Source organism: Cotesia glomerata, linkage group LG5 (genome assembly GCF_020080835.1).
Source record: "Cotesia glomerata isolate CgM1 linkage group LG5, MPM_Cglom_v2.3, whole genome shotgun sequence".
Lineage (NCBI taxonomy): Eukaryota > Metazoa > Arthropoda > Insecta > Hymenoptera > Braconidae > Cotesia > Cotesia glomerata.
The window spans coordinates 6,289,466-6,314,243 of record NC_058162.1 but is presented as its reverse complement, the minus strand read 5'-3'; the positions used below and the strand labels follow the sequence as shown (position 1 = coordinate 6,314,243).

At 28.1% G+C, this 24,778-nt stretch overlaps 1 protein-coding gene and 1 long non-coding RNA gene across 2 annotated transcripts; one reads left to right on the top strand and one right to left on the bottom strand.

The window, feature by feature from the left end:
• Nucleotides 1-2,425: 2,425 nt before the first annotated feature.
• On the bottom strand, nucleotides 2,426-3,540 carry LOC123265810. The gene is made up of 3 exons (XR_006509677.1): nucleotides 3,409-3,540; nucleotides 3,269-3,348; nucleotides 2,426-2,701 (listed from the first exon to the last, which is right to left on the bottom strand). It is a non-coding gene; the product is annotated as an uncharacterized LOC123265810 (long non-coding RNA).
• Nucleotides 3,541-3,804: 264 nt separating this feature from the next.
• LOC123265190 (peptide-N(4)-(N-acetyl-beta-glucosaminyl)asparagine amidase) lies at nucleotides 3,805-23,440 on the top strand. Its single transcript, XM_044728831.1, has 4 exons — nucleotides 3,805-4,143; nucleotides 18,116-18,684; nucleotides 20,144-20,750; nucleotides 22,779-23,440. Exons 1-4 carry the CDS (start codon nucleotides 3,922-3,924, stop codon nucleotides 23,331-23,333), a joined length of 1,953 nt encoding a protein of 650 aa, XP_044584766.1. The 5' UTR covers nucleotides 3,805-3,921; the 3' UTR covers nucleotides 23,334-23,440.
• The last annotated feature ends 1,338 nt before the right edge of the window (nucleotides 23,441-24,778 follow it).

Genomic DNA, 24,778 nt, shown 5'->3' with positions numbered 1-24,778 from the left:
TATGTATAATAACGACAAATATCGAAAATATTTTCAATTTTACAATTAATAATCAACTTTCAATAGCATACACTGAAAGAAAAAATTTATTTTGGAAAAAATTAACACTGTTGTAATGAGAAATTAATTTATTTAAAATTTTAAACAATTTTATTTCTTAACTGAAGAAATAACAATTTTTCTCACAGTAACTTTCTTGTTGAGAAAAAGTTTTTTAGATTAAGGAAAAAACAATTTTGAATAAAAATTCGCAAGTTGTCTATTCAAAATTATTTTTTTCCAAATCAAAATAGTATATTACACACCTAGGGAAGTAAAGTAAGAAATGTCTTAGATCACATGTAAGTCGGCCGAGGCGAAGCCGAGGTTGACAAACATGTGATCTGAGGCTTTCTTATTTACTTCCCGTGGAGTGTATACTATTTTTTTGCTCTACGAAGGCAGAAAGCGGCACTTTCGTTTAGCGCAGCGAGCCGAAAGTTGACGCTTTCTGCCCGTCGAGCAAAAAAAATTTTTTTTCAACAAAAAAGTTACGACGAAAAAAAATTTAATTTTTTTCAGCTAAGAAATAAAATTGTAAACAAATTAATTTCTTGTCACCAAAATACTCATTTTTTTATCTCAGTATATGCGAGCAGAAATTTTTTGAAATCCGAATTTAAATTGAAAAAAAACCTAAATTTCAAAATTGTTGAATTTCGATACTTATTATATTTCACAGGCATAAAATAGATAGACAGGTTACGGAAACCTGCTTGGAGCTATCGGATTATAGACACAATATCTTTCAATATTGTTATTATGATCATTATTAGAACTATTATTATTATTATTAACAAAACCATTATCGTTTATTTGGTTGAAAATGAGAACTGTTCTCGAAATTTCAAATTACTGGCGCCAGGTGACTGAAAACATTACGCTGCTGAGCAGTAATAATGCAATGAATATAAACCAATACAATTATTTCAATTATTATTATTATTATCGAAATGATTTAAACGAAGAGATAAATGCCGAATAATTTTGATAGTTAATAAAGTAATTGCACTGATTTAATAAAGATAAATAGAATTTAAAAAATAAATTGTGACAGTGCTTAAGTAAATTACGGATGCGGTATTATATGTAATTCAATTTTGATGAGTACTTTGATCTTCTACTTCAATTGATGATAAAACATTGCTTTGATACTTTGACATCCAACCACTCGAGAGATATTGTAATATTATCTACATTGTTATTTTATTCATTGGCATATTGAACGAGTATGCAATGAATTTCATGATGTGATTATTTTCATTAAGGGAATCTTTTGGTTTGACGCCCTGATTTTTTTTTTTTTTTTTTTGTAAAGATATTTTTAACTAAAAATTTAATTGTATACTCTTGAAATATGTATAAATAAATGGTAAAAAGTAAAGTTCAAAGTTCTATCTCTTCATTGATCTTTACAAAAAAATGCTCAAAAAATCAGGGCGTCAAACCAGAAGACCCCCTTAACATGAGAAATGGAAATTTGAAAATAATAATAATAATTTTACAATTTTTTTATTTTCTGAAGACTGGTTTTATAATACTTTTTATATATAATTGTTGGCTATCCAGCCTAATTCACGATTTTTTCACTAATTATTCATAATATCATTAGCCTGTATTCCCTCCAGGCATAAACAATTTAAAAATTCTTATCTAAATTTGTCATTAAAGGTAAATTTGACTGAAAAAATAATTCGGACGGCCCATACCAGGACTCGAACCTGGATCTTTTGGATTCGCGCCAAAGGCTCTACCTGTTTTTTTTTTTTTTTTTTTTTTTATTCAAGCGTTTATTTATTTAAATCATTGATACATAGATATAAACATAATACACAGGTATAAACGTAAGACCTGTTACTTAAAATAAATTGTCTACCTGGCCCATACGGGCTCTCATAGAGGATAACATAAATGATATTTCTTAATACCTGATAAGCCTCAGGAGCTGTACATAGTGAAGTAAATAATATAATTTTTCTTATTCTTATTGTGTTAAATACATAAAGTGTTAATACATGATTTATACTATTTAGCCTAAAAAAGAAACTTGATTTTCATAAAAAAGGCCTACGTTATTAGAATAGTACATGAGAGACATTAAACCTCTCTCTACCTGTTAAGCTATCCGAGACACTGTCCACAATTACCTTTCAACTACCTTTTAATGAATCGTGAATTAGGCTGGATAGCCAACAATTATATATAAAAAAAAAAAAATAATAATAATAATAATAATAATAACAATAACTGAGAAATGAAAAAAAACTGAAATTGGTTTTAAAAAGCTTCAGCTTTTTACAAATTTCCAATTTAATTTAAATATGTTTGACAAGGCTTTGAAAATGATTTATTTATAAACCTTAGCACAAAGAAGGGCTAGGGCTGCTTCAGACAGAAAGTGTATCTATGACAAGTGAAAAAAAATGAAAAAAGTTCTAGGCTGCTGATTGGTTGAATTAAAAAAAAAAATAATAATGTAAAAATCATTTACCCATAAATTCAGTGGACTTGATAAGTATCGACTTTCCGTCTCGCAGCAACTCAATAATTTGACAACTGAAACGTTTTCAAACACTGGGAATTGATGAAACGCACGTCCGTTACATTGATACTAACTCTAAGGTATCGTGCCTTTGAAACAATATTGTTTCATGAATTTTTGCTATCGAAAATTACATTAAAATTAACTTGACTGCAATCAACAGATCTGACCATTCTTAGATTTTTTTAAACAAATAAGTTACTGGTGAGAAATTATAATGAAAATTTTTATGACAGATTAGCCAACACTTGATAGTTTTTGAATTTTTTTTAACAATGAACTAAGTCTAGTAAATTATTTTTAAAAAATTCCACTTATAATTTTTTAGAGCTTCCAAGGATATAATTTTTTATGAAAATGAAATTAGCAGTTATCTGGCAATTTTTTTTCTCATTAAAAATTTATTGCAAAAAAAAAATAAAAATTCCACATGTAGAAAATTTGAGAAATTATAAGTGCAATTATTTTTAAAAATTTTTCTAGTTCAATTTAATTAATAATGAACATAAAAAATTTTTAAACTTCTGTTGATTTTAGTGTTATAATTTTTTTATAAATTTTTTTTGGCATAAAAAATTTCTAAAAGTTATCAGCTGTCTCTCAATTACATCATAATTTTTTAAAATTTTATTTTTAATAATTTATTAATTAAATTTATACCAATATTTACTTTTTGCTTATACTCACCAAGCAATCATAATTCCAAATTATCAGAAACTTGCCAATAATTTCTTCTGATCTCCGTATACATTTATAATTTAGTTTTTCTGGAAACAAAAAATTAATTAATGTTTTAATAACAATCAAAATTTTATTTTTTCACTTACCAAATAATTAGGGTCCAAAACTTTTTCCATCACTCCCGTCATTATTGTTATTATTGTCATTATCAGATGACAATTAAGTTGTCCGACATCTAGAAATTTTTATAAATTTTTTTATTGAAAAAATTATTATAAAAAAATAAAAAAAAAAAATTTCATTTGTAAAAAACTTTAAAATCTCTAAGTGCAATTTAAAAAAAATATTTTTTTGTTCCAATTTAATAAATGAAAAAAAATAAAAAAAATTAGAAACGTCGACACTAACTTTAGTATTATTATTATCAGTTCTCTTTTTTCGCTATGTAACACTACTGTCTTTAAAAAATAAAAGAAAGTACAGCTGGCGCCACCACTCGCCACATCATATTGACACCAGCAGGCTTACTCATATTACTCATTAGTTCACTTGTGGTTATATTATTATTATTTCAGTGCTATTATATTTATTAATATTGTCATTTTCATTGTTATTTCTTTTGTAGATATTATTCTTGCCATTGATAATTATTTATTACCATGAGCAATAACTTGGATTACTGCTTAAGAATGTTGGAAAAAAATGACATTGAAATTCAACAAAGTGCGTTAAAAGTTTTATGTGAGCTCTGTGATAATATTATAAAATATCCTGAAGAAGATAAATATCGAAGAATACGAATAGGTAATCCCTCAATAACTGATAAACTGCTACCAGCATCCGGTGCTATTGAATGTTTATTCGAGCTCGGTTTTATAGAGGTAATTTATTTATTTACTACGCACTTTTTTATCTTTATTTGATCATTTATTCTTATCTTCATTTCCTTGCAAGCATTCACGTTTTTTTTTTCTTTAATGTATCATTTTTTTTCATCCCAGGATCGGGTTTGAAATCATCTGTCGCATTCGATGAAATAACTTAGAGTAACCTGTCAACAGATTAAAGTTTTATCTGTTTTTTTTTAAGTTACAGTGGAGTCTCTAGATACCGAGGATGTTAAATTTTAAAATTGACCCAGATACTTTTTGGAATTAATAAGTTTATACGCTGCAAGTTATTTTTTTACTCCATCAGTTACTTTTGATATAAAAGTAAAGAGGGAGAGAATATTTTAAATAATTTAATTATCCAATTATCGAAAAAAATTTTTCTTCAAACAAAATTGATACTCGACTAATTGATATACATTTTTTTTAATATCAAAAATACTTGAAATTTTTTATGCATATTCAATTTAAAAAATTCGACCGTAAATTTTGAGTATTTATTCATTTATTTATTTATTTAACGCTCATCGGCAATATACATCTATATACAATTTTTTTTATATTTACACGGAAAAAAGTAAACTGTAATATTCACTCGGATTTCGATTAATTTTTATAGTTTCAAACAGTAAAGCGGACATCGGGATAGCAAAAATATAAATATTACAGAACTTAATGTAGAAAGTATAAAAGCCACAATTTATAATTTAATATCCAAAATAAGTGATTAGTAGCTGTCACTATAGTAAATAACGACTCTTTCAACTTAAAAAATTACAGTTTCAAACAGTAAAAATTGCCATTTCAATATATAGTCTATATTATGAGGAGAAGGGGAACTCAGATGAAAGAGAAAGGGGTCTCACGCTGAGAGAATTTAACATTTGAAACAGTAAAAATTATACTTTTAAAATATACATTTTACCAGTCCAAGCAAGTCAATAATTACAGTTTGATTTTTAGCGTTGCGTTTAAAATTTACCATTTTACTTTGTAAATATTGACGTTGCTTGTATTAGAAATTTACTAACTTTATTTTATACTTTTTACATATCATAAGATCATTTTTTAGGTACGACATGATAAATATCAAAGTCTGAATTCTTAATTATTATGCTTTAACATTTTAGACATTTACATAGCGAATATTACTGTTTGAAATAGTATTTTCTGCCATGTAAAAAGTAAATTGTAACGTTTAAATGGTAAATATCATAAAGTGACTAGTAAAATCACGATTTTACTGTTTGAAATGGTAATTTTTAGCAGTTGATCATTACTTATTATAAATCGACTGTTATTTATGACAGTTTACTTTTTTCCGTGTAGTATAAGGAAAAATTAATTTACTATAATCAACATCTAGCATCAAATTAATATCTATTTAATGGCTAGTATGCTACTATTATTTAGGGAAATTTATTGGAAGTATTTTTTAATTTAGGAATTTAATTTTATACGTCTTTGACAATTTAATAAAATATTTTTCCAATGACAAAGAATATTTAATTATCAATAGAAATATTCGTAAAGGTAGAAAATATTTAGTTATTATTAAAAAATAATCGTAATATTTAAATTTAAAATTGTTATTTAAAAGTAAACTTTTAATAATTTAGTTTTTTATCGATAAATAAAAAACAAAAAAGTTTTCTTACATTGACGATAAAGGAATCACATTTTCTCACTCCTAAAATTTTGCAGATGTCAGAAAAGCATGTCATCGTATTTTTCTCTCCGGCCAACCGTAATCGAAAAAGTTAAAGTAAACTTTTGTAAAAATACTTTTGAAACGGCATTTGAAAACAATTAATTTTATTGATTATTATTATTCTAAAAATTAATGGAAATAGGTAATCATTGTTTTTTTTATCATGTAAATCTTAATACGATTTCTTCTTATGCTCTACTATAGACATAAATATTCAGAAAGAGCTAAAAGTCATCAAGCTTGTTAATGAATGCGAATGGCAAGCTTGTAAATATTAATAATGCAGATCTTTTTTGTGGTTTATTATTTCTTTCAAATTTTACATGTCTATATTTCGTATTCTCTTTCAATGGCTGATATATTCTCAAGAAGCATATGATAAACGAAAAATTGAATTAATTATTTTATGCTTACACAAGATCATAAATTAGGTTAAAAAAATTCTTGTTTTTTTCAAGAGTATTGTTAAAGTAAAATTAATATCAATAATTTCTCGTTGATCATTATAACAATTTATTTTTTTATCTTTTACCAAGAAAATAATAATAATAATAATAATAATAATAAATGATGTAACAAATGTTAAAAGTAAAAAAGGCATCAGTATTTTCTATAATAATGAGACTATTAAATATTAAAATATGAAGAGACTTAAGAAAATATTGAATTGATTAAAGTATCTCCAACATACTTATAACATCAAATAATTTTTACTCAACTATTTCACCAACCGACTTATACATTAGCCGCTTTTCGCGAATTTAAGCACAAGATCATGAAAAAATATTATTTCTTATTTAAAAGTACAATCTTCTGAGAAAGAAAACCAAACTTTGAACTTGTAATATCGGCTCAACAGAAAAGACTCTAATCCAAGAAGAAAGTTGTTGCAATACTAAAAGAAAAAAACTTTGCACCGTGAGACTAATAAAAAATATTTAAAAAAATATAAATTAATCAGGTTCGTGCATCAACAGTTTTATTAGATCGATTAATATACACAGTAGATAAACAACCACAATTTAACGGCAAAAAAATAAACAAAAAAAATAAATATTTATCAGCTAAATAAAGAGATGAATCTCCGTTGTTTAAGCTTCAATTAAAAATTATATTCAGCTGATAGTCCGCGGCAAACAAAATTATTCCCTTGTTATAAATTCAAAAGCCAATTTTTCTAGTATCCATTTTTGTTATAATACTTTATATCTTTTCCGAAACAATCAACATCTCTATTATACTCAAACGCATAGTGATCTATACAAAGCTATGTTCCACTGGCTAACCAATAAAATAGTGTTCTGATTTGAAAATTATTCTGTTTGTTAAACTTTTGACAAACTTCAACTTCATGTGATTTTTACTTTAAAAATCTTCATTCTTAGCAATAATAAATGATGTACTTAAGAATTTTATTAAAAAACTAAAATTATTTGTTATGTAAAGAATTTTTCTTTACATATTTATTAATTATAAAAAATTCGAGTATGATTTTATTGCATTTTTTAACGATTGTAAAATATAATTCGAGTGTGATCATTAAGTGTCTCGTTACGACTCCTGTAAGAGGCCCAGGGAATTTCCCGTAATTAGTCTGGGCCCAGGTACATTTAAGAGATTAAATAGATAAATGGGAGTTTTGTTATACGTAAGCAAACTCACTTATACTTAAAATAAAAAAATTAGGAAAACGGTTGACCCTGAAGGCCATCCCTGCAACTTCCCGCTAATTCCATACTTAGGCGCTTAAAATTGCACCAATGACGTTTTTGAGCTCTTCGAGCTCAAAAATACAATTTATGGGTTATTTTGAGCTCTCCGAGCTCAAAGAGATTGCTTTCCTATGCTTTAAAGCTCTTCGAGCTCAAAAGTCTGATAGAGATTTGATAAGACACTATTTTTTAAATTTTTAAACCGCAATAACTTTTGAATGAATAAACCGATTTTTACGCGGTTAGAAGCATTCGACGCAGTTTTTCAAGCCTCACAAAGAATCTCAAATTTTGAATTGATCGCGCTAGGAATTTTGGAGTTATTCCGAAAAAACACTTTTTTCAGTTTTCTTTCGTTCACGATATCTCTCGAACGAATCAACCGATTTTGACCGGACTGGTGGCGATCGACGTGGTTTTTGAGGTTAAAATCTGATTAGTTTTTAGAATTGAACCTTTAAGCCGTTTAAAAGTTATTCCAAAAAGACCACATTTGAAAAAATTTTTTTTTTCAGTTTTTTTACGATTTCTCAAAATCTATAGATCTGAATCGGTCCAAATAGTTTTTAAAATCTAAGTTTGGTCAAGCCCTTTCGAATGGCACCAACCACGATGAGATCGGTCAAGCCGTTCAAAAGTTATAAGCGGTTCACATACTTTCACACACACACACACACACACACACACACACACACACACACACACACACACACACACACACACACACACACACACACACACACACAAACACTTACACATACATACAGACACCGTGACAACCTCACGGGGATAGTTAGGGAAGCTTCCTGTGACCTTCAAACGTCGAGATCTGATGAAAACTCGATTTTTGCAAAACGGGGTGAAAACAATAACTTCCCGATTTTTGAAAATCTTCGATTTTCTTAGTGGGAAGTTAAAAATACTTAAGTAATGACAAAGAATATTAGATAAAAAGATTTATTTTAAACCAAAAGATTTTAGAGTAACTTAAGTACAGAATTTTGAGTGTTGAGACAAATGTCTAAATGAATTTTAATATTGTAAGTTTTAAATAATTTTTAGATAATCAAAATTAAATATTAAATGAGAAATGAACTTTACGAATATGAAACAGATAAAAAAAATAGAACTTGAAAGTTAAACAATTTAAAATAAACAAATATTAAATAATGAAATTCTAAAATAATGCAACACATTTATAAAATGATAAAACAGAAGTATTTCTACAAATAAATAATTAAATTCAAAAAACGTAAGAGATGCTAGAATCAAGTACATATCTATTTATTCGATTTAAATAAATAAATTATTGTTAAACAGTACAAATGTACTTTATCTTTGCCTTTGTCTTTGTCTATACGTAAATGCGCTTACGTATGCACAAACACATAGATGTTTAATAGAACATAAGAGTAAGTAAGAAAACTATATTGCACTCTGACCCAAGTAGAGGGGACTCATGCGATATTTTTGAACAACTTAAGAGAGAGGGTAAGGGCCCAAGAAAATAGACAAATAATTGGACATTTGGTTCCCCCAATGAGTGGAAATTAGTAACGCCCTAAAATTCGACACCTTACAATTTTCACAAGAAAATCTCTTTCGTTGTCCTGACGTCCTAGTGTTAACATCACCTAAAGTTTTAATAAGTCTGAATAGACCACATGTTAAATTTACCGAATAACGAATAAAAGATTGTAAAATTAAAAGTATAATTATGAAGTGAATCAAATCTAAAGAGTAAGTAAAATCAACAAAGTTCATCATTTTTATCAGGTACATTTTAAATAACTAATATTTGTGAATTTAATAATATCGTAAAATCGTTATATGAAAGAAAAAGTTAACTTTGAATCACTATGTAATAATTGTAATTATTGTAATTTAACTAATGATAGTAATTTTTGATTTAAACAATATATGTATTAAAATTATTCAACGTCCAATTTATTCAACAAACCTATCATTCTCAATAAATAGAAACTCGGAAGTTCCCGGTCTATTAGCCTAACACGCTAGGACTAAATACTAAATAATTAAACCATTTAAAATAATTAATTTTCTATAAATTAATAATTCTTACATAACATATTTAATAAAACATGAATAACGTTAATAATTATCGACTGAAAATTCTTTATTATAATCAATACCGAGATAGTATTTCCAATATTTATAGTTAATTCGCCGAACAGCACATTACGATAAAAATAACTTTATCGAAGTATTTAATTACGAATACCAGGGATAATTAATCTATAAGTTATCTGATGAAAGAGAGTTTTCATCTGGAAACAAAGAAAATCAACAACAATAACCATTGAAGCAGTGAATAGAGGGTTCAAGCAGAGTTCGGGAATTCACATTCGAACTTTGTTTTAATTCCTTTCTATATGAAATATCGTTGAAACTGAGAGAAACAGCAGCAATAGCATTGGTATTTAAAAAGTATTCACTTTAAAATACAAATACAAATACCGTAGAAAAAAAGTATTCAAATGCGTGCTAAATGCGCGCTGGCACAAATATTCAAAATAGTAGGTTAAACCCCTGGAGCGTTTTGCAAATACTTTTTACAAGACTGTTAATAGGTTTTTTGCTATCACTTTGAAGCTTTTAGCTCCCGCGCCTGTTTAGCCAATTCCAGACCGACATTAATCAGGAAGAAACTTATCAATTAGTGTAATCCGAGCGAAACTTGATCACTGTACAGATTTCATGTGATGCCAAGCTTGTTGTCAGAATTGCCCGTGTTTTTAGAACTCAAAGTATACTTGTGTCTGTTTATAATCGTTTTAAAACAATGTTTTGTTATCGTATGTATTAATACGATAAGCTTGGAATGTTTGCATCCCTTTTTAGGAGAAATCACAAACTTAATGCTCATTTAGCTGATTAAGTTCATTTATTATTACTTTTGTTTTTGCATAACATTTAATTTGGAGAATTATATATATAGACATACAGTAACAAATTATGAAATAATGTTGAAGCCTGATGGCATCTTTATATATATATTTCTTCTGTGCGTGTGTTTGTCACTGAACTCCTCCTAAACGGCTGGACCGATTTTAATTAAATTTTTTGTATCTTGAGATGTGTTCGAGAATGGTTTAGACTCACAATTCAGTCCACAGAAAAATTTTTATTTATAAATTGTTGTTGATTTTGGAATGTTTTACATTGGATTCAGCAGACAGCGAATCGATCGCAGTATTGAATATTCCAAAAGTTTTGATTTTAATTTCAGTGTGACCCGATAGTAGGCGCTACGATCAGATTCAAGAAAATTTTGTGGTATTGTGGTAAAATCAATCTCGTGCTAATTAAAATATAACATTTTAATGATCATTTTCATCGAAACGGTACAAACTGTAAACGTTTATTCAAATAAGCTTAAAATTTTTTAATTTAAGACGTGTGTACAGAATAACGTGTCAGGTCCGCTAGTAATAAATATAAATACAGTCATATATTATTACGTTATGAGACAAAAGCAAAAATTAAAAAAAAAATTTTTTTTGTTATACTCGCTCCAAAAGTTCAACTTTTGAGCGCTGAGGCGTCCGAAAAGATACTCATTTCTAGAGACTCTACCATACCGTCTTTTTTTCGCGGTCTAGGCCGCAAAGTTTACTTCTCCCTTTTTTCCGTACTGTCCTTGTGCAATCGAATGAAATTTAGAACGAAATAAATCAAATTCTAGTGTACCGACCGATGATTTTTAGTAAATTTAAGCTTAGTTACTATTGAGTGGTGCTAATTATTTCTCTGCTGACAGTTTATTACGAAGCGGACCTAATGTTAATAAAATAACAACCATGCCATAAATAAATATTAATAAAAAGACAATTAATATAAAATTAAGTTTTTTTGCCTTTGTGAAACTTCATAAAATTTGAATATGTCATTATTTGCCTCCTATCCCTCAAAAGTTAAACTTATGGAGCGATAATAACAAAAAATATTGTATGTCATTTGGCCACTACGTGGTGATTTTAACAACGACGATGTTGCGATATTCGCTTTAAAGTTTGTGATATAATTAAATAAAAATCAAAAAAATACCACTCGGAAAAAAAGCTGAGGATTTTCGGAAAATTTCAAAGTTTAATATAGTTAAAAAAAAATCAAAGATAATAATTTTTTTTCAAAAATCTAAAAAATAACAATGAAGATAAGTTTAAATAATTTTTGTTAAAGCCCATTCAAAAATAAAAATAGAAAAAAAAACAACACATTAAGTTGAATTAATTAAAAAAATTATAACTATTTGAAAAAAGCCATTTTTTTAATTTAGAACTTTTTTTACATTGAGTAAAAAAATTTTTAACCAAAGTGGAAGGAGATGGGGTCAAAACTGGTTGATTTGGCGTAGAATACCCTTTATACACCGTTCGAAATATTCCTGTTAGTTTATTTTTATTTCATCAATAGATTGTAATAAACAAAAAAGTTGCAAAATAATGACTCTTGAAGTATTAACGTACTGATTGGATTCATATTCTTTTGTCGAATTTTGAGCGCAGGTTTTAACGAGGCCATCAATACTTGTTTTAATTAGCCGAGTACGTTTTCATAGGATTATGATAGAATCAAATACTCAAAGAAAGGCCATTGAAATTTATAATATAAAATAAAGATATTATATCTCTCTGAATAAATGAAAATTCCCTAAATTTACTGCAGAGTCGAGAATATCTTCATTTAGGAAGTAATGTAAAATCTACTTCCATTTCAGCTGTCGAGCGACCCTTAGTAATTAATAAAGCATTGTATGCATTAATGCTGTTTCCTACTTGTGTCTCTTATATTAAAGATTCAGTCTGAATAATGAGCTTTTAGAATTTTATAAAAAATACATAAAATGATAAATCTTTCTCTAAAAAAAATTTTTAGTTGATTTTAAAAATAAAATGGCAATTGTCTTCGTGAGCTTTTGAAAAATTTTGCTATTTTGATGCACAGCTGGAAAATAGATAATTAAATAATAATAATCTATAGAGTAGTAAAGCGTTGTTTTTTTTTTTAAACTTTTCTTTGCTGAGGAAAAATTCATGAAGCTGTAATAGCTTGGAACGCCTCTTAATACAACTCAACATACCTACTCATTTGGAAATTCTCCAGGTCTAGTTTGAAGATAAGCTAGATCAGTCTAATAGTTCAAGTATGACAGGAACTAAAAATTAAAAAAAAAAATACACTAACCCATTTTTGCTAATTCTTCTTGAAATAACTTCTAAACGCGGCAAGTTAATGAATTTCTGCAAAATTGATCTAAAAGTCCATTAAATAATCTTGCATTTCCACGTCTAATTATTTTTATAGTCTAAAAGACACTTACTTTTTTATACATTTGATATTTTACTATTGCATTCCTTTTAACGTTTCTAAAAATTTTTGATAGCACTAAAATTTACATCCATTTCGGATGCTGAATGCCTTTTTATTAATATTGAACTCAACTTCACTCGCACTCTATCCGTCATTTTGGCTCATTCGAAGATATTTACTGGAAATCAACTTGGAAGTTTTTGGAATAAGGATGTTATACGCTTCTCGCGTCCCTTTTCAAACCCTCCGTCAAATCGATAGAGACAAAAAAAAATAATAAAATTTTTTATAAACCGATCTTATATTCACATCTCACGGAATTATTTATAAATAAATTTAATCCCACGAATATATTATCTATTATTTTTGAAAATATATCACTCCTATCATTTTTCTCTTCCTGTCAACAAAATATTTAAAGTAGCCCCAGATGCTTCCACCCTATGTATTTGAATTTATAAATTTACTTCATTACACAATATTGCGATGATGAATTTTCCAATAATACCGTCATAAATTATTGATAAATTTAGAAAAAATAAATTTATATTAAATTTTCACCATCGGTTTTAATTTTTAAGTGAGAGTAAATCATATCCGTCCTCAAGGCATACAATTTCATAAATTATGTGGTTATATTTAACTGGTCGATATGGTATATTCGTAACTATTATTATTATTATAATTATTATGTGAGTTTTTAAATAAAATATCTTAATTATTAACTTTATGTTTGCGAAATTTCATTATGTGTTTTCACATCTAGTTTAATGAAGCATTGTTAAAATTTATGTAAAGAGTTGTGAATTATTGTTATTACATTGTTAACAAGTCAAAAATATTTGCATGCATGGAAATCACGTCAATCTTAATTAAATAAAATTGTAGAGAAACATTATCTGATGTATTTTGATAGCTATTTTTTGTTTTACAACAAAAATTCATTTTCCATCGATATTTAATTGTTAAAAATATTTTTACATGTAATCTGCTCAAGACGAAATAATAAATGTTGAATATAAAATAAATAAGTTTGGAAAATCCAAAAGTGCACGCCTCATAACGCTCATTCATTTTTTAAGAAAAAATAAATTGTGTAACTGATAAAAAAAAAGAAAATTATAATTAAGTAATTTCTTAAAGAGTATTTTTTTTTTTTTAAATATCAGCGCCCTTTTTTCTTGTTATATGCGCACGCAGTCTAAAAAAATCTAGCTTGATCAAGTGGCGCCAGAGTTTTCACGTGACAAATAAGAAAAGTTCATTTGTCTTTGTACGGTTATATCGTAATAAATTTTAATAAAAATTCAATTAAAAAAAAAATACGTAAACTAGGCCACTGATATGAAATACGGACCCAGTTCATTGAATTCTTAAACTAATAAAAAAGGTCCGGTCTTGAAATATCAATTTGTTCGGGAGTAATCGTTAGTACATCCAAAATGGGGTGACATCCGGACGTCCACGTAAAATTTTTTTCAAAACGTTTTTTTTTTTTTTTCAAAATAGCAACATGAAATGATTTTAGAAAGTAAAAAATGTTTTAATTTAAGTGTATTTTCGGTGTACATCTACTTATATCATTGTATAAGTGTAATATGGTTGTGATAGAGGCATTTGAAGATCACAAAATTGCTTGACCTTGACGAGTCGAGTATTAAAAGCACAACCTCACACGCTTCGCGCTATGAGACGTGCAAAATCCATGCAATATATAAAATTTAATAATAATAATAATAATAACTTCAAAAATGTACGATTTTTATTATTATTAATTTAAAAAATTTAAGTTGATGATAAATTCGTTGAGCTACTTTTTATAAAGTAACAATATATCTTGTCGATGTTAATTATTCCAAGTTGAAATGAATGTATATATTCAAAGTACTGTTGAAAGTCATAAAAGTAACTTTTATTGCAAAAAATATCTAATTTGCTATATTTACAAACTACTGGAGACTGATGATCCGAAATTTTTACATTGTCTATTTAGAAATGAAGATGCCGATATTAGATGATCAGATAGACTCGCAGCTAAGAACAATCCGAACAAAAACAGTTTCACTGTAAAAAATCACACCACGTCCACATTCACATACAGAAAAAAGTAAACTATAATAAATAATAGTCGATTTATAATAAGTAATGATCAACTGCTAAAAATTACCATTTCAAACAGTAATATTCGCTATGTGAATATCGAAAATATTAAAGTATAATAATTAAGAATTTTGACTTTGATATTCATCATTTCGTACCTAAAAAATTATTGTATGATATGTAAAAAGTATAAAATACAGTTACTAAATTTCTAATACAAGCAACGTTAATATTTACAAAGTAAAATGGTAAATTTTAAACGCAACGCTATAAATGAAACTATAATTATTGACTTGTTTGGACTGGTAAAATATATATTTTAAGAGTAGAATTTTTACTGTTTCAAATGTTAAATTCTCCGAGAGTGAAACCCCCTTCTCCTCATCTGAGTTCCCCTTCTCCTCATAGTATGGACTATATATTATTATTATTATGCTTTACTTGTACACCTCTCGGTTTTTACAAGGCTGATTCCTCTTTTTCTCCTAGCTCTACGCTTCTTCTATTTCTCATGTTGGACCTCTGCAAGTTCCACCCGACATTTCATTTCTGCTTTTAATTTTTGCGGCTGTGGACCGACTTGTGCTTTCTGTACCGTATTCACCCTGAACCTCACCTTCTCAGGCTGTTGGAACAGAATCATGGGGAAATCACAGAGAAAACCCATGATAGTACAGTCGGAGTTAGGCTAAGTCTACAGTGATTGATAAGAAACTCTTCTTTTATCGACCACTGGAGCATATTAGGCCCCTCTCCTAGTGTGCAGAGATCCCTCGCGCTAGCCAACGCTGACTAAAGTGGTCACCCATTCAAGTTGTTGCTGAAATGTGTGATCGCCCAAAGTCAGACGTGTGCCGCCCGGCTATCTCTGCCACTTCCAAAGGCTGGCAACGTAATGTAACGCACATATTTTTAATTATAATCACTGAAAAATATTGGTGCGTGCCGGGATCGAACCCGGGTCCCATTCTTTCGAAAAGCGAGCACCGAGCCGACCAGGCCATTGCCAGCCTTATTAGTATGGACTATATATTGAAACGGCAATTTTTACTGTTTAAAACTGTAATTTTTTAAGATGAGAGAGTCGTTATTTACTATAGTGATAGCTATTAATCACTTATTTTCGATATTAAATTATAAATTGTGGCTTTTACACTTTCTACATTAAGTTCTGTAATATTTATATTTTTGCCACCCCGATGTCCACTGTACTGTTTGAAACTATAAAAATTGACCGGAATCTGAGTGCCTTTTACAGTTTACTTTTTTCCGTGCAAGACTATTGAAAAAAAGTTTGGAAAATCCAAAAGTGCACGCCTCATAGCGCTCATTCATTTTTTAAGAAAAAATAAATTGTGTAACTGATAAAAAAAAAGAAAATTATAATTAAGTAATTTCTTAAAGAGTATTTTTTTTTTTTTTTTTAAATATCAGCGCCCTTTTTTCTTGTTATATGCGCACGCAGTCTAAAAAAATCTAGCTTTATCAAGTGGCGCCATAGTTTTCACGTGACAAATAAGAAAAATTCGTTTGTCTTTGTGCGGTTATATCGTAATAAATTTTAATAAAAATTCAATTAAAAAAAAAAAAAATACGTAAACTAGGCTACTGATATGAAATACGGACCCAGTTCATCGCATTCGTAAACTAATAAAAAAAGTCCGGTCTTGAAATATCAATTTGTTCGGGAGTAATCATTGGTACATCCAAAATGGGGTGACATCCGGACGTCCACGTAAAATTTTTTTCAAAACATTTTTTTTTCAAAATAGCTACATGAAATGATTTTCGAAAGTAAAAGATGGTTTAATTTAAGTGTTTTCTCCGTGTACATCTACTTATATTATTGTATAAGTGTAATATGGTTGTGATAGAGACATTTAAAGATCACAAAATTGCTTGACCTTGACGAGTCGAGTATAAAGCACAACCTCACGCGCTTCGCACTATGAGGCGTGCAAAAAAAAATTTTTTTTTTTACAAAAAAATATAAAATAAAAAATTAAAAAATCCAAGTAACCGATATGATTGTATATGATTTTCAGAAATTAAAAAAAAATTTTGTTGTAAATTTAAAAATTAAAAGAATTAATTTTGGAACGTATTTAGTGTGCGTGGTTGCAAAATATTTGACTTAATTATGAAATTTGTAAAATCTATCTACTAGGACAAAAAAATTTGATTAATCAGATAGACTCGCAGCTAAAAACAATTACACATCTCTTTTAAAATGCCTAATTTTGCCACTATCACCTTTGAGCACTCCTTTGTTGTATTAAGTATCCGCTCTTAGCAGATGTTGCCAATTGACATCATAAAATCTCAGTCCCTTAAATTTTTCTTGAATTTGGAAGTTATTAATAGTTGAGCTTACAAGCTTGTTTATTTTAGTTTATAAATGATTTTATTGTACAGCTATTACATGATAATGCTATGGTATATCTTATATTATTGCCACTCGGCTTGAGCCCTGGATTATAAATTTAATAAATGAATAAATATTTACAATCTACTCGATTTGAATATCAAAAAATTCAATTTATTTAATAAATAATCAACAACAAATTTTCATAAATAAAATTTGATGAAATAAAGTTACAATATGTCACAAGTACATGTCATGTATTTTTTTTATTTATTATTTTGCTTTCTATATGCTGAAAAAAAAAAAAAAAAAAAAAAAAGTATAAGTGCGAACGGAAATATGAATGAAACAAATAAAAGCACCGGAGATGAGTGTAGTATTGTACTTTTTTGTTTCTTTTATTACTAAGTTTATAAGAGGGCTAATGTTATTCCTCGAGCGTTAAGGAAAATTAAATTTTTTTTTGTTCTATCTCTACTCGTAAATTAATTGTTATAGTTGCTATGAATGATCATTATTATGACACACTACAATGGTTTATTGTTATTGTGATATTTGTAAAAACTTTTTATGTTTCCGAAGGCATATTTTTTAAAACGAACTCAAGTATAGATAGAAACAAAATTTTATAAAAAAATTGTAACTTTACTATCAACGATAAAATAAATTCATTAAAAATAATTAGTTTGATTTGTAATTAAATAAAAACTTGTTAAGAATAATAAAATTCATTATTTTTAGGATGGAGAATTTTTTTCTTTACCAAAAAATTCACCATTATCTCAACTGCAAAGAGGCCAAAAGTTACTCTGGGAATTACGTAATAAAGTGATGTCTGGTACAAAAGGCTCAACTAGCACAAGCGGCAGTTCTCCAGCATCAAAATCAACTGGTGCTAAGCCAAAGGATTTAAAGCAATCAAACAATTTTCTGCAAACAATTACTAGCACTTTTCAGGAAGTGCTGCGATATGAAAACAAAGAGCTTCAAGAGTACACAAAGCATTTTGTTCCGATCGATCGATTACAACTTGAAGCTATTAAGAAAATGAGAGCTTTCCAGCAGCAGCAGAAGAGAAAAAAAAATCCTCTTGGTAACTCACAGTCCGAGGATCAAATAAATAAAAATAATTCTATAGAGTGTGAACCAACGATTGAAGACTTGCTGCTAAGTGAGTTGGTACATTGGTTCAAAAACGAGTTTTTCTCTTGGATGAATAGCCCAACCTGTAGATTTTGCTCAGACGCTTGCACCTTCAACAGAAATGAATTCAGAAATGATCCTCGAGTCTCGAGAGTTGAAATACACAAGTACGTTTTCATTTTTGAATAATAAATTTACAAATGTTGAGAGACCAGTCGAGGTGTGATGTCTTTGTCGTATTTTTCTTTCAAGGTTTTTTTTCTTTCAAGCGCAGTGAAGAAATTTGTTTTATATTTTAATAAAAGAATGGATTTATCATTTTATTATGTGTGAAGAAAATATGCACAGTATAACTCTTCTATCCTTGAAGAAAAACTGGTTTATTCGATATTATTCGCGTGAAATTGAAGGTGTTATATAGCGTACGTAACTCTTTTATCTCCACACATAAAGGATTTTACTGGTTTGTTCTAGGCTATATATTATATTGGTAAAACAAAAGAAAATCATTTATCTACTTCTTGTATTACTTATAAGTTATAACTTATCGTAATCTGCAGGTATATTGAATGGCATTAAAAAAAATTGAGAACGCTTACAGTACATTAAATAAATAAGTACTTGGTTGAAAATAAATATTATTAATTTAAGAAAAAAATTATTTTAAAGGAAACTTTGTACTTTGATTAAAAGATTTCTCGTTTTCTGGGCTTATAAGGATTCTATTTTAGTTTTTAGTTCGTTAGGATACCGCTAGATGGCCAGGTGACGTGAGTGCGCTCGCTTTTGGAGTTGCAAAGCTTGGAAAAATAAGAAATTTTTTACCTACTATTGGGAATATTTAGTTGCAATTTTTTGCTTATTAAGAATTTTTAAAAATAATTTTTAAAAAAATTCAATTAAAGTTTTATACACTGAAAAAAACTAATTGATTTTTATACTTTTGGTTTAACAAGTTTCTTTATTCAAAATATAAACAAAAAAAACTTGAAAAAAAGAAAGGAAATATTTGACTTGAATTCATTCTAAAAATTATTTTTTATAATATAGAAAATAAGAAAAATCAAAAGCTTGTTAGTATTTTTTAAACAAATTGGTAATATTTTAAATCAATGCTGCTGCAGAAGGAAATTTTTGAAAAAAATTTACTTGTACCTTGTATGAAAACAGTAAAGTGGTTGAATGAATTAGTAACATTGATAAATGAGCAATTTTTTATCTTCATCCTCGAGTTTAGTTTTCTTTCTTCAATTTAAACATAAAATCTCCAAAACAAAAGTAAAATTTTAAAAAGAATATTTTTCTTGAATTAAATAATTTTTTTCGGTGGAGTAATATAATATTTTCATGATTTCTAACTTTTTCAATAAAATATGATTAAATTGTAAAGAAAAATTTGCAAAGAACCTTAAAATAAATCAATTCTTTATTTCTTCTTTTTAACCTCTTTAATATATCTCTATTACGAAATTAAATTTTCTTTCGACAGTTGAATTCAAATCAAATATACATATTTCTTCAATTAGTATCAAATTAAAATTTTTTTTCAGTGCACTTAATTCAAAATAATTTTTTTGGTAAAAAATTATTGAAAAAAAATTAATCTTCCTTTTTCTAAATTTTCAGATGTAAATCCTGCGAAGCAGAGGAAGAGTTTCCACGATACACAGACCCGAAAATTCTGCTGACAACTCGGAAAGGCCGGTGTGGAGAGTGGGCAAATGCCTTCACATTAATTTGCCGATCCTTGGGTTATGACACACGGATAGTTTACGACAAGACGGATCACGTATGGTCGGAGGTTTGGTCGATGTCCGAAAATCGCTGGATCCACGTAGATCCTTGCGAAGATGTCCTAGACAAACCTTTGCTTTATGAGCGAGGCTGGAAGAAGAAACTGTCCTATATTATCGCGTACTCCAGGGATGAGGTGCAGGATGTTACCTGGCGGTACACAAGGGACCCGGACGTGATGAAGCGAAGGATTCTTACAAGTGAGAGCAGTCTTTTATCTTTGATTTTAAGGCTGAACGAGGAGAGGTTCCGATCCTCGGGCCCGGAGTACAGTGAGGCGAGGAAGAAGTTTGTTGTTAGGAGACGATTAATGGAACTCGCTGAGTTATTGCCCGCTCCACCGGGCACCGTTAAACTGGGGAATGGCAATAATGATAATGAATATGGGGGAAGAGTTTCCGGTGATGTGGCTTGGCGATTAGCACGTGGTGAATTATCGGTAATTATGTTGTGATATTTATTTTTATCATTTATAATAATAATAATATAATTTATTTAGCCCTTGGCTATTTTAAAAACATATTTACAATTTCTATCTGTTTACAATATATTTTACATTCTTGTTTGTCAATAATTATTTTTAACATAGTCTTTTAAACATCTTCTAAAATATTTCAGTCTATTTTCACTCCTTATATCTTCTGGCAGAGTATTTTACCATTGATATCCTGTATATGTTATGCATTTCTCAGCTATACGTGTTTTTGTGTTTTTTATTGCTATTGATGATCCGGTTATAGTATTATATTTATGATCATTATTAATTTTAATAATTTTGTCTGATAATGTTTTTGGTTTCTTATTCAAAATTAATTTATATATAAACATACAGCTATTGAAAATTATTCTTTGTTTAATACTCATCCACCCTAAGATTTCAAACATGTCATTTATTTCATTTAGTATATCTATTGACTCCTAAAACTAATCGCATGGCTCTATTTGGGACTTTTTGTAGTCTGTCAATATCGCCGAGAGAATAATTAATCATTACAGTACTCGCGTACTCAATATAAGGTGCTATCATAGTTTTGTATATCATATTTTTTGCATAACAGCTAACAGAATTTCCTAGACGATACATAATATTTAATTTTTTTCCCATTTTTTTATTATTTCTGACGTATTATCGTTAAAAGTTAAATTTTAATCTATAATAATACCTAGATATTTAATTTTTTGTACTTTAATTTTACAATCATTTAACTTAATATCACAGTATCCTCTTACAAATTTCTTTTTCCTGAATTAACATAAAAACGGTTTTCTTAAGATTAATTTTCATTTGGTTTCTTAATAATCATTTTGATAATATAGATAGACTTACATTTAGTTTATTTTCAATTTCTTCTAAGTTTTAACTCGCAAAATAAATTTTTACATCGTCGGCAAATAATCTACAAGTGACACTTAAATTTTTCATTAAATGTATCATGTCATATTATACGACAATATTGTTATTATTATTATTATTATTTTATACATAAATATTTAACATTTACAATCCAAATTATATAATGAAATAATAATACCTTTCTGATAATACCAAATTTAACTATTAAAATTCCTTTCAAAATAAAAATAAATACCTGTCACAGCATTTGACCTAATTTTTCTTAATTATCTATATTATTAAGAGAATAAGCAAAATTTTGTGGCCAGTCTATTTATATGATAAAATGGGGTTTTATGATTAAATTTGGTATCGTTGGAAAAGTCTTGACCCGGAGTTGTGCCTTTTCATGATTTCATATCATTCTCACCAGTAGTCAATTTATGATGATAAGTATTTAGGCTTCATTCGAAAGTGCTTTATTTCTAGATAAATAACTAAGAAACGACCGTGTATCTTGTGAACTACTAAGATTTTTGAAGATATAAGTTCATCCCGATGTTACACTCATCAAGACCTTTCATTTGAGTACCCACATCAATTTTTCATATATTTATATATATTATATATATGTATATATGAAAAATATATCAAAAATGCATGTTGGTACTCAAATAAAAGCTCTTGATGAGTGTAACATCGGGATGAACTTATATCTTCAAAAACTTCAATAGTTAAAAAAGTACAGTGCAATTTCACAAGTCATTATTTAATAAAGCAAAATTTTATTTATTTATAGTTCACAAGTCACGGCAGTCACATAGTGCTAGCAGTAGAGGTTAATATTTGACATGAAACCACAATCTTTTGTAAAAAACAAAAAAAAAAATTTATTCACTGCAAAATTCTAATCTACTCATAGCTACTCCAAAAACTTATCATAATAAATTAACTATCACTGTAAAGTGTTTGAAACCTTAAAAAGGCGCAAATGCTGGTCAAGAACTTTTTAATGATACGAAATTTGACTAAAGAAACAACCCATTTTATCACATAAATACGTCAGAGACAAAATTTTACTAATTCTCTGAATTGGATCAAATAATTATAACAATAATTAATTATTTTTTTCAGGAAACTCATGAACCGTACGTATGGAAAATTTCATCAGAATCGAAAAAATTCATACTAAAGTACATAATAACAAAAGATATTTATCAGATATGCGACCAGACTGACAAAGTAATAAACACAAAAGAAGGCTGGAGCAGCGGTGTAAATAAATGTGAAGGCGGTATATTCCGTAACACCGAGCGCGATTGGAAAATGGTGTATTTAGCGCGATCGTCCGGCAATGAAATTGGAAAAGTTACATGGAGCATTGAGCTGCCGAACGAAGTTGACATAGAACTGTTTGAGTTACGTGCTGCTGTCGCTACCTTTAACAATGCCAATATCCAGTGGACTATTGAGGGTATAAATAATGATAATGTTATCGTGTTACCCGTCGATGACTGTAAATATTATAAAACAAATCAACTGCAAGCACGTAAAATAAACGTGACTGTGAAATTATTAGGAGGTACAGGTGACGTTTCATGGCAGCATGCTCAACTTTTCCGGCAAAGCATCGATGCTACTGAAGATTATTCTCTGCAAATATGTATAACATTAAAACATACCACGTGAATCTAAGTTCACGATTATTAATACTAAAATTTCCCAGGAATACTGTTTATTATTATTATTAATTATCAAATTACTTTTTAGGGATTTATAATGCATTTGTATTTTTACTTCTTATAAAGAATGTTTAAAAAATTTATAATTGTTTATTTGTAAAAAATTTTAAACAAATTTATCATTGTTTACATTTTTTGACACATATTTTGTAATAAAATAACAAATATGTTAATAAAGAAATTTTTATTTTATTATTTAACTATTACTCACACTTGTGTAATGACTGTTAATTACCGCTTCAACGAGTGATTAATTAAGCGATCGAAAACGGGTTATAATTACGATGATATAGTATTATTAATTATAACGGATCAATATTCATAATAAGCTTCTTAATTAAGAAGCACAGTTCATAAATCGTATCAAAATTTAAACAGTTAACTATTTTATTATAAAAAAAATAATTAAATTTTTATTTCCAGTAATTTAATTCTGAATAATTAAATTATGATAAATTCCTTTTTAATGATTTTTTTTATTTATAAAAAAATTTTTTTTATCGACTGCAAATGTAAGAAAGCTTTTAATTAATAAGTTTTTATATATTTTTTATAAAAAAAAAACACTCAAGAACATAGAGGTCAAAAGTATGAACAAGAACATTTTCTGTTCCGCCAACAGAGGGACTGACAAAAGGAAGAAATTGTAAAAAACACTAAACCAAAAAATAATTGAATTTTAAATAGTTAATTTGCATAAAATTTAAGTTTAAAAGTTATCAAAATTAATGAACAATTTTTAGATAGATTTCGTAGAAATCTATCTAATGCATTGGCCCTTGTGTCGGAATTCACACGGGAATGTTATAATGATTGCACATTGAAAGTTACAATGAATATTAGCTAGAATAATTAAATGGATAAAAGGTGCATGCCAATTCGATAGAATTGGGAATCTGTGCAAGTCAAAACAATACTCTAATTAAATTTCAAGTCTAGATCTAAAAATGCAATTCTATAAAGCGCCCAGCGGAGCGGGCGAATAACAGCTAGTATGTGATATAACACGGCTTGTGGACACGATAGCGTCTACAATTTTTAACGGATTTAGATGAAACTCGTTACACATATTCTTTGGGTAATTACCTTGAACGAGTTCGAAGATGAGCAAAATCGATCAATTAGTTTAGAAATGGCAGCCATTTCAAATTTTTAAAATAGTGAAAATCACGTTTTTGGTCACTTCATTGATACATAACTTTTGATTGAACAGAGATAGCTGATTTTTAAAAAATTCATGTGATAGCTCATAAAATTACCTTTAATTTGACGTATGCAACATTGGCATTTTGCCCATTTTTAGTTATTTTATCAAAGTTAAGAGTGCAATTGAACCATTTTCAGACAATGTGTAGTACAACCGACTTGTGAATGTTATTCTATTGAGAGTTC